General features: G+C 49.3%; 1 protein-coding gene across 1 annotated transcript in view; it reads right to left on the minus strand.

The window, feature by feature from the left end:
- Positions 1 to 6732: 6732 nt before the first annotated feature.
- The window catches only part of MOGAT2 (monoacylglycerol O-acyltransferase 2), a 45442-nt gene continuing 40518 nt past the window's right edge, over positions 6733 to 11656 (minus strand). Inside the window, exons 4-6 of the mRNA XM_019530514.1 lie at positions 11305 to 11479; positions 10448 to 10647; positions 6733 to 7541 (exon numbers count right to left, since the gene is read on the minus strand). Coding sequence (XP_019386059.1) covers positions 7387 to 7541; positions 10448 to 10647; positions 11305 to 11479 — 530 coding nt within the window. The 3' untranslated portion in view covers positions 6733 to 7386. The remainder of the gene's footprint in view (positions 7542 to 10447; positions 10648 to 11304; positions 11480 to 11656) is intronic.

The following is an 11656-nucleotide window of genomic DNA, read 5'->3' on the forward strand; positions in this document are numbered from 1 at the left end:
AGCAACCACTCTTCTTGAACTCCCCTCTCCCCGGGGTCGTGGTCCCTTAGGGCCTCACTGACAAGCCTCCTGAGCTTGTCAAAGTCGGCTTTCCTGAAGCCAAGGACTTCCGTGTTGCTGACTGACTTGCCAGTTTTACAGCAGATGGTGAAGGTGATCAGCTCATGGTTGCTGTCACCCAGCTTCCCATCGATCACTAGGTTGACAATTAGGTCATCCCCAGTAGCCAGTACCAGGTCGAGCAGCACTTTGCCTCTTGTTGGCCTGTAGACTTCTTGAGTCCCATAGAGGTCATCCACGCACGATAGGAAGCTTTGCAACCGCTCAGATTTTGCTGAGTGATCCTCCCACGAGATGTGTGGGTAACTGAAGTCACACATGACAACCATGGTCCTGGAGCATGTGGCCTCAGCCAGTTCCCGGACAAACTCCTTGTCAAGCTCTTGACTTTTTGTGGGAGGTCTGTAGTTGTCTCCCACCATTGTGTCTCCTGTGCCATGTTCCCCACAGATTTTAACCCAGAGGGTTAATGTACATTAGCCTATTTTAACACGCATTAAAGTGTCACTTTAAAAACTCTGCTATTTATTTAATGTACATTAAAATAGGCTAATGTGCATTGTGTCACTAAAAACTGTGGGTGTTTACACATGTTGTCTGGGAGTGAGGGGGAGATGCTTTAATTAGAGCAGCTCCAAGAGCCTCCCTAATTAAAGTGCCCAGAGTGTTTCAATTATCAGCATCCCCACACTGCAGAATTGAGGTGGGGGTGCTTTTTCTAAAGATCATTTCACAAGCTTTAGATAAAGGACCTCCACCACCATTTTGTAGGGGACCCTGATACATGAGATGCCAGAGGCTGCTGCAGCACAGTAATTACCTTGCATCGGCAGACTTGATTAATCGTAATTACAGCATGTCAGAACAGCCTCTTTAATTGTATATAGGTGCCCTGTGCTCTTTAGCAAATGCACATTTAGACAGGATAATGCACATTTTCCTACTACCTCAGGATGCAGGTTCTAGATTTAATGCACATTAATAAAAGCACATTAACGCACATGTAGACACACCCAGTATTTCTTTAAACTGGGTTCAAAGTGTTTTAGGATGATGTATACACTGTCTTTGGTCTCTTCTGATTGTTCGACCATTCCTTATGCTTATAGTTGTATGATGCTACTGCTAAAGTCTTACCTAAAGCCATTTCTTTCCCAGAGCATTTTTTTATCAAGACGTATTGAGAGGAAATCTAAAAAAATAGTCATTTTATCCATTTCACATTTTTAGCACCGTCCAGAAATCAGCTTGTCACCAAGTGGTTTTAAGATAGGTGCCCAAATATTAAGGCACTCAAAAACAAACTCCAAAGGCACAAAGGAAATTGAGAGCCATTGTAAATTGTTAAAGTACAATATAGAATCAAAACTATATCAGCAGTGCAGGTGGATTTGGGTGTTTTGCTATTTGAATGAAAGCACTGTTTTACAATATGCTAAAGGAGTAGAAACAGTGTGGGGAAAATTGTGATTTGAATGTTGCTTTCAGCAAACACTGTGAAGTTGAGTTGTTTCTTGCCTGACAAAGCCAAGGTTTTTCTAGTCTTCTTGATGGAAAAATCAACCACTCTTAACCATAATTCACAAATGACTATGAAACAGCTGACAGCATCTGTATGACAGGCACTGCAGGAGTACAAAATACTGTTTTCTTTGGCTTTCCTTCAGGTTTGGAATGAGTCAGGGTTTTGTATTCATCACTTGTTTTAGTGTTTCCTTATCATTTGAACCTGCTAAGCAAGGCAAATCCAACTTAGAGCTCCTCTTATGAGACTTGCTAGGTAAATCAGGAAGGCAGACAGACAGAAAAGCAGCCAGAGACCATTAAAGCAGGACTCCTGGGTTTCTTACTTTCGCAGTGAGAAACCTGTGCACCAGTGTGTGGGCAGTCCTGTGTCAGCTTTGCTGGCAATTAGGCACTGGGATGGTCCCTTTTCTTTATTCATGATTGTGCCACAAATTAAACAAAAACAGCAGGGGGATAGCGTGGAAGTTGAAAAATGAGTTCTGAAATCCTAGCTCCAAAAAGCTGGGTATTTTGGGGTGACCCATGACATGAGCCTATGGAATATGTTGCACAGATTTGCCTTTGGCTATAGTTTGGGAGGAGGAGTTGCATTTTCTAGCACGTGTGTTTCAGAAACAGTCCCAAAGCACAAAGTTCAGAGCTAAATGTAGCTAGAGTTGGGGAGGGGGTGAGGGTTCAGGCTTATCTCTGGTGCCAAGTGTTTCTCATTATTTGCATTTTGACTTATTTTCCAGAGGGTTTTTAATGCTCCAAAGAGCCAGAAACACAAGATATGCTCTCTTTACTCTGTTCCAATTGCTGGCTGGTAGCAAACTCGTGAGATGACCTGCGCATTGTTTCCAGCCCCTTAGGATAGGTACAGACAATCAAGAAGCCCGAGGCTGAATTGATTCAGTCTTTGCAGGTTAGTCTGAGCTGCACAGATTAAACCAAAACAGATATGAGCAGACATTTACCTTTGATTCAGGAAATATAGCCACAAGGCTACAGAAGCTGGAGGGTGCTAGAGCACAGCTCTCTGGCTGTGTATTCACTTCCTGCCCCAGAGGCGTCTGGGATTTACAGTCCAGAATTACAGCAGCAGGACTCTGCAGGGTTGCTCATCACTTCCTCTTCCTGCTTCCGGGTGCCTCTGGGATTTGTAGTCCACAATAACAGCCAGAAGTAAGTTTGAGTGGAGAAAAGGGTGTTTAAACCCCGTCCCTGGCTCCAGCCGGAGTTTGTTGGTGGGGGCAGTCCCCCCTGCAGGCTGGACCACATCCCCAGCTGGGCTCCCCCCTTGTCAGCCAACCCTCGCTGCTCCAGAGGGCAGAGGGGAGGGATGCTGGGGGACTGTGATTTAACTTGAAACAGGCAGGGGTCTGAGACAGAAGTTTCATAAACTGGTTCGACTCAAATCAGTTAAGTCTGATACTGAATTCAACCAGGTTTATCTTAAACCAGTTTCAGCAGTTTGAAACTGGTTTATGTGCACTGAGCTTCTGTTGTTACAGGTTTCAACCAGTTTCTGATCACTTAAACCGATCTATGTGTAACTTCTGTCCCTAACCTAATGGCTTTCTGCCCCCTATGTATTTAAAGAAGGACTTCTTGTTGTCCTTAATCCGGGAAGCTAGTCCCAGTTCCATCTCTGCCTTGGCCTTCCTGACTGCCCCCTACATCCCCGAGCAACTGCAGTATAATCCTCCCTGATGATGTCCCCTCCTTTCCATTGGGTGTGTGCCTCCCTTTTAGCAAGGAGACGTTCCCGGATTCTTTTGGTGAGCCATGGGGGCCTGTGTGCCCTCCTGCTCCCTTTGATCCATGTTGGGATTACCTCCCTTTGGGCTTGGAGGATCGTCTCCTTGAGGAGCGACCACTCTCCTTGGACACCCGGCTTCCCCCCCCCGGGACCTCATTGCCTCCCTGACTATTCTCCTTAGCTTGGTGACGTTTGCCCTCCTGAAATCTAGGGTTGCTGCCTTGCTGCAGGCCTTTGCCACCTTGCGCTGGATGGTGACTCCCAGCAGGCGATGATCGCTGTCGCCCGGCTGGTCGAGCACCCGCAGCCCCCCCAGCAGGTCATCTCCCATGGCCAGCACCAGGTCCCACAAGGTGTCTCCCTGGTGGGGTTGTGCACCTCCTGGGTTTGATGGAGGTCCTGTATTTGGGCTAGGGACCTATGTGAGCGGTCAGACCTGGCTGACTGCTCTTCCCAGCAGATGTCCGGGAGGTTCAGGTCCCCCATGACTGCCACATCTTTAGCCTTCACCACCTCTGTGAGCTGACCCAAGAATTCCTGGTCTAGCTCTTCCCCCTGGCTGGGAGGTCTGTAGTAGACTCCCACCGTTAAGTCTCTTTCCCCTCGACTGCCTTGTACTCTAACCCAAAGCACTTCAGAGTGCCCTTCCTCTGATTCTTTATTAATTGATGAGAATGAGTATTCGTCCTTAATGTAGAGTGCCACGCCCCCACCTTTCCTCCCTGTCCTGTCCTGTCCCTCCTGTACAGCCGATAGCCCTTGACATTCACCACCCAGTCGTGAGTTGAGTCCCACCACGTTTCAGTGATCCCCACTATGTCCAGGCTGGTGTCAGCTAGCAGGAGGGTGAGTTCTTCCTGCTTGTTCCCCATGCTATGAGCGTTTGTGTAGAGGCATTTGAGGCTTCCTGTGGATGTGTGCCCTGGCCTCCTAATCACAGCATTGCCCTGGCCCCTGGCGCTTTCCTGTGTGTACGTTTCACTCATTGGTCTAGGCTGGGCTGTACTTGTGGGCATTGCTTGGTCTGGAAGTCTGATGATTCCTCCACCCTTGTCTTCCCCTTCCCCCCACGAGCCTAATTTAAAGCCACTGGAGGAGGTCCGCCAACCTAGAAGAAAACACACGCTTACCTTTAGGGGAAAGGTGGAGCCCATCCCATCCAAGCATGTCTCTCGTCGTGATGTGCCAGTCATGGTTGAGGAAGCCAAAGCCCACCTTGAGACACCTTCAAGTCTTTAGGACTTTAAGGTTCTTTAAGAGGAGACTAGATGAACACCTTGCTGGGGTCGTTTGACCCCAGTGCTCTTTCCTGCCATGGCAGGGGGTCAGACTAGATGATCTGCTCAGGTCCCTTCCAGCCCTACAGACTATGAAACTATAATCTGAATGTCCTCTGCTGCTGCTTGAGGCCATTTCCCTTAGTCCTGTCCCCTACAACCACAGAGAAAACCCCATCTCCACCCTCTTTATAATCACCCTTTGGATACTTGAAGTACAGTGGCAGCTCAGGCAATAGCCATGCATGAAATTTTTTGTTGCCATGGGCACCTGTAACCTCATTTCAAGCCAAAGCAAGGGAGCTAGTGATAGAAACCGTGCAAGAAACAGTGGCACATGACCTGCTTTTATTGGCCTGGATTAGATGTGGGATTAGGAGTGTTCAGGTTGGTTTAGGAAGCTTCCTGATTTTTTTTTTCTTGTTGCAGGTGCACTGCAAGGAGGAGAGTTGTGCACACTCAAAAGGCTCCAGGTTTAAGTTTGAGTCACACAGAAGGCGGAGCAGTGAATTTTGATCAGTGTGTTTTTCTACTGTGTTGAAGGAAGGGCTTGTCGGTACATTAGTGAAAATCACACTGAAAGTCTTTGGGGGAATTCTCATGGCGATCCACGCAGATTCGATGGGAAGATGGAGGGAGTGAGAAAGGGGGAGACAGGGAGAGGAGATGAGTATAAAAACCTTCTAGAAAGCAATAGGCAATGTAAAACAACCTTGATCGGGGCGGGCAATTATTTTGGGCGGAGGGCTGCTTACCAAGTTGTGGCAAGCCATCGAGGGCTGCATGGCAGGCAGCCAGGGGCAGATCAATATTAATTTTCTAAGTTTTTTAGGGGCTCTGCGGGCCGGATAGAATGGCCTGATGGGCCACATCCAGCCCGCGGGCTGCAGTTTGCCCACCCCTGACCTTGATAGATTGCTTTTGGATAGCGAAAGATTACTTCTTGTTCTTCAGCATATAATTTCCACATAGTTCAGTCCCATTAAGCATAGAGTTTAATAACATTATTAAATATAATGTATAAATATATACATACATATATTGTAATATGTAAGTTTTTTATATATATATATATATATATATATAATTATGAACTGAGTTTAATAAAGAGAAGCACCTATATAAAGTTCTGATTACCTGCCACGTGTGCCCTTAGGAGACATTTCATGCCCCAGATCATCTCTATCTTCTATTATCTTCTTCCCATGTCCTTTCTTAAGAAGCAACTTCAGGTTTAAAGCTACAACACCACTTCCTTCATACTCACCAAGGCAAATTGTCCAGCCTGTTACATTGGCACAGGCCTTTAAACATCTACAGGACTGCAGGATTGGTGCAAGAGATGTGGTCTTGAAGTTTCAATGTGTTTCATTCTAAAGGATGCTTGAACATTTCAGCCTCCTTATTTTAGCATCTGCCAATATTTTAGCCAGCAAATGCTGAAGGATGAAGTGGGGAGGGGAGAGGGATGTAATGGGCCATGTTCTGAGCTGCCCCTTTGCATAGGTGCTCTTTAATGGTCAGGTTGGTAGAAATGGAGCCAGGACTTCTGGGTTTTATTCCCAGCGATCTGGTGGGTGACTGGGGACATGTCTTTTCCAGCCTGATTTCTTTCCACTGGCTGATCACCAGTGTTTCCTGCTGTTCTTTGGTGGGGTGGGGTTGCCCACTATTTGAGACCCTTAGGGTATCTACCACTTTGGGGCTCAATTTACCCTTATGGCTGCAGAGGACAGGTTGTGGAGACAGTCACCCAAGCGTGTAATGATCTCCCTTTGCTAGGGTTTTGCAAGGATCACAGTTGTTCATAAAGTGCACGGGAGTCCTTGAATGGTGGTGCACGGTGTGCTGAAATACAGGCCACGTGCAAATCGGTGAGTGCTCGTAACTCCACAAGCATCAGAAGCCGCGTGTGCGGGGACCTCAAACCCTTTGAAACACATCCTACACTTCATGCTGGCTCTCATCTCTTAAATACCAGGGGGATGCAGGATTTAAGGGACAGTGGCGGTTCTCTTTGTTGCAGATGGCACCTGGCCATGATCCTGAGATTCAAAACCTCCTAATGAACAAGAAAGCTCAGACGGGAAAGCACAACTCAGAGGGACTGGAAAACACAGCACCACATGAAAAGATCAGCACTCATTTATTTATCTGGAAAATATTATATTTAAAAAAACAATCACAGCAGTTTCTCAGTTGATATCCCATATTCAGTGAGTGGGCTGACTTATTCCTTGAGTGGCTGGCTCCTGCCTGTTGCCCTGGTATAAATGCTGAGTAGCTCTGCTGAAGCTGAACAGGTGAGCTCGTCCTAAGAGGCATGAAGGATATCATCTTCTGGATGTGTAAGCTTGAACACTTTCATAGCTACCTTGCAACAGTGATACCCACGGCAAGGGAAAGTCTGAATAATCCCCTGCTGTCTGGGAACAACAGGGAAGTTGATCAAGGTCTCCAGTGGGATGAGAAAGGGGAGTTTGCTAGAGAGAACTCTTAATATTGCATTTTTTTAAAATGCAAGGATCTCTTCCAAAAGACTATAACATTATAATCTGCAAAAAGTGCCAGGCAGCGCAGATATAAATGAGAGATGGGCCCGGATTAAAATTTCTGCATCCAATGGTAGACAAATGTTGGGGAAACCTAACTCCCAGCTCTGCAACTGGATTTGGTCTTTACCATTAACTGAACCCAAATGTCAAGGTCCAAGCACTCCCAGGCACCGGGGAAATAAAGAGGTGGCTTTTGGCTTGGGCTCAGCTCCATTTAAGCACCGGCTTATATAAACTCCAGGTGCTTTTCCTTCGGGACATTGTATTTGGCTTTATGCTCCTCAAAGAGCTTGCACAGTTCTCCGATGTACGTCTGGTGTAACTGGTTGACTTCTTCTTGGGACGGATTCTGCTTCTTCTCCACGTGGATTGGTTTCCCGACTGGAAAACAAACACCCACGCATTAGAGCAGCAGTGTGACTAGCCGGTATCGTATCCTGGGTGGTGGCATTGCGCAAGCAGTGGCTGGAGGGTCACGATTGCTGGGGGAGACCTCGCCCTCGTATGTGTGCCAAACAGCCATTTCAACACCCATTTTCAGCGGCAGACAAGGAGGTGAGCCCTGCCCAAGTAGCAGCCGAGCTGGGGCTGCTACATGGTGTAGGACATCCCCGACCTGAGAGCTGTCCCTCAAAACAGGCCTCATTTGAGAGGCACCTACTGAACGTAGATAAAACATGTTCCTTACTATAAAGATCCCACCTATACTGTGGTCATTTCTGTGACTGGTGTGCGGTGTACTGGTGTCGAGTCACTCCAAGTGCTATTCGCCGCCCCACACCTCCGAAGCCAGTGCCAGATCTCATGCCCTGATCACTCATTCATCCTTAGCAGACACCACATCCTAGGTGCCAAAGGTGTCCCCCTTTTATCCACAGCCTCAGCCCCCGCGGCCCAGGGATTCAAGGATGCAGTTTGAGGATGTAGCTGGGTATCGAGATGAAACCGGGAGTAAGTGTGGCCTAGTGCATGGCAGACAAGGTCCTTTAGGTAAATCTGAGCTATTCTATTAGATCAATTTTTAGAAAAAATTTTTTTTGGAAAAAAAAATGTAGCAAGCTTTTGGGTTGAAAAGCCCTTTATCAGGTGGAGGAAGCATCTGCAGTTGATGCGTGCTCTTCCGAAAGCTTGCAGAGAAAACATTTTCCAACTATTTAGCTGGTCTAATCAAAGATATCAAGTTTACCCAAAGAACCTTGTCTGCCTATGGCCTTAAACCAACACGGCTACAACCTGTATGCCTAGCGCATGGGGCATTTTAGGGGATTAGGGTTCACTTCACAGCCCTGCTGTTGGCTTGCTAAATCATTTGGGGCAGGTCTCTTCCCCTGTCCTTGCCTTAGTTTCCCCATCTGCAGAGGGGTGGTATCACTGAACTCCTTTGCAAAGCACTTTAAGATCTACTAGGGGAAAGCACTGTGCAAAAACCAAATAAAATCAGCGTGAAAGGCAAGATGCCAGCAAGCCGGTTGGCTTTAGAGAGAGGTATGGCCACGGGGCTCCAGACAAGCTGCCCAGACCGACGCCACTGTCACCAGGACTGGGCACCGCAGGACTAATTTAACTGTTATGAACCAAGAAGAAAAGCCCCGAGTTGTCCCAAAGTCTCTGATCACACCCAGTGCAGAGCTGCGGATGCCTTGTGCCAACAAAGATCCTCCCACCTGCATGATGCCTTGGCTTGAATCTTCAACGCCATTCCCAAGGAGCCCTGAGAGGAAGGCAATTGCCTGGGCCCAACTGCAAGTGAGGCCCTGATGCCAACCTCTGGCACTTCTGGTGTTGGGCACCTTACATCGAGGCCCTGGTTTTCAGAAAGCGTTGAGCACTTCTCTCTCTGAGAATCAGGCCCATTCCAGGGGGTTGAAGCTGCCCCCAGATCACTGCTCTAGTACCACAATGACTTGCTCGAGTATACAAACCACTCCTCCCCGTTCCCCCTTCCCTCCCCAGGAAGGACCCTGCATAGGAGAGGGCACCTCTCTGTGAGCGGGGAAGCCTTGGGGTTATCTGTTGTCATCTCGATTTCCCACTTTCATCGAGTTTGTCAAGCTGCAGTGTGTATCTGTTGTCTTAGGTTGCGGCTCTCTAATTAAAGGCCCTGGTAATGTGTCTGAGTGCCTGTAAAACCACTGAGAGGATCCAAACAGCCTGTAAAACAGTTAGGAGTAATTGCAGGCTGTCAAACCCAATCAGCTGGGGTCAGCTGTGGCCTTTGCAGACAGCGCCTTAATTAGACTGAGGAATGGCAGGCACAATAGGCTGCACTGGGGGTGAAAACCGGCAAGGGTTTGCTTTGACACACACCACGGCAATTACCTCCGATTAGCCCCAGCCGCCTGGGAAAAAGTGTTATCTCCATCCTTCACAGGTACTTAGGCTGGGGCAATGGGATTGTAGCGCTCTGGGATCCCAGAATAAAAGACTTCGGTGACATAAATTCATCAGTTTTTACCCTGGATGGGTCAAAGCTACTGGGTCATACCTCCTGGGGCTGTTGTTTTAGGGCAGGGGTGGGAAATTATTTGCACTGGAGGGCCACTTAAGGAGCTTCAGTGCTGGGGAGGGATGCTTTACCCCCAGCCCCCAGCATGGTGGGGGTGGGAGAGGGGGCCAGGGAGATGCCAATTGATCCTATGTGGCCCTGGCCAGCCTGCACCCACCACTGGGGCACGGGAAGGAGCAGGCAGGCAGGTCTCTAGCTTGTCGTGGGGACATGTGGGGAGCAGATTGTGGCTCTGCACTGGGCTCTGGCCAGGCTACCCTCCTGGCGTGCCCAAGAGCTGTGCACGGGGATGGGGTGGGCTGTGCTCTGCACCAGGAGGCCCCTCCGAGTCCGAGGGCAGCAGGACCAGCGGCACGTGCCATGGCTCAGGCTGCCCCCTGCCCAGAGGAGCCAAGGGACCCACCACAGGCTGGACATAATCACTCGGCAGGCCGGATTCGGCCCATGGGCTGTATTTTGCCCACCTCTGTTTTAGACTGCCTGCAGACTCATGCAGGCAGCAGCTACACCTGGGTTGTATAGTCAAGCTTGTTTTGTAATTTCTTTCACAACAGGGCACTGATTTCATCACTTTGCCCCCTGGGTGGTGCCTTTGTCACTGCCTATGACTGACTTCAGCTGTTGAATTCAGCTTGTCCTGGCTGGCAGCAAATTGCCAATGCCAAGCGTGGCCTACGAGGGAGCTGCTGGAACAGGGCTGTCACTAAAGGCACAATTCAGCTCCAGGCAGCACTGCGTCTGGTAATAGCTTCTGACATACCCGCGATGAGGATGGACTTACCCACAGTGAAGATGGGCCTCCGGTATGGGATCAGCCCGAAGCTGTACTGGAATACGCCCCGGGCATGGAAGAGCGGGAGAGAGATGCCCATGACTTTCTGAAGACGGTGCTGCACGTTCCTCAGCCAGGAGCCCTTGGGGTTGTCGACTTGGTCGAAGAGCTCGTTCTCACCGAACGAAAACGCCGGGATGAGCGAAACTCTGCCGAGGGAGGATGGGGAAACCGGGTCACTCACCCAGCGGAGTGAGGCTTAGATTCCCAGAGGAAATCACGAGGGATGCGGCTGTCTTTCAGTTCATTGGCAAAAACCTGCTATCCGGGTCCCACCCTGCCCTTGGACAGGAGATAAAGTGGAGGCTGGGGGCCATGTTTTCAGGGCAGACACAGAGACATCCCGGGATGATAAGTCCACGGGCAGGAGTCAGTCCTTCTTCCTGTTTAGCAAAGGAGGTTTAACCTGGCCCAGAGCAATCCCTGTCGCTCCTTGCTATGGCTATCTGGGGAGAGGACCACTTTGTGGACACCAGGCCAACCTGAAGCAAAAGCAATGGGCTTTGAGTTTTTTCATGCCTGAGCTACTGCTCTCAATGGAGAGACACCCCTGACCTCAGTGGGCTTTGGAGTTGGTCCTTCGAGGTACCAGCCTCCATGGGAATCACGGTACCCTTGGGCCAGCTCTTCATTGCCCTCCTGCCATGGACATAGGAGGGAATTAGCCCTGTGGACAGATGCCCTTCCCTCCCGGGGCCATGGACGCAGAAGGGAGAGGCTCTGCAGAGCTGAGGAGCCCCGACGTTCATCCACAAACCCTCTCCGTGGTGCACGGGTAAGCAGACCGGCATTGCTCTCTGCATTACCCATGCTCGATGGCCAAGCGAACAAATCCCTTTCTGTTTTTCAGCAGCAGCGTGAAGGCTCCAGGTCGCGCGTCCAGGGCCTCTTGTGCACCTCCCACAACGATGACCAGTATGTTTCCTCCTCCTGGTTTCCTCAGCACAGAGGAAGCGCTCTCCTTGTCTGATGCGATTAAGCCTATGTGGGCACACAACAAGAAAAGACATTTAACTCTCAACCCCTCAGTGATTGTAGGCAAGCCACTAAATCATTACTACTCACCTAGACTAGCACAGCCAACCACCTCTAGACCAACACAACCTACCACCTCTAGACTAGCACAGCCAACCACCTCTAGACCAACACAACCTACCA

This window comes from Crocodylus porosus, unplaced genomic scaffold (genome assembly GCF_001723895.1).
Source record: "Crocodylus porosus isolate Cpor-Errol unplaced genomic scaffold, CroPor_comp1, whole genome shotgun sequence".
Taxonomy (NCBI): domain Eukaryota; kingdom Metazoa; phylum Chordata; order Crocodylia; family Crocodylidae; genus Crocodylus; species Crocodylus porosus.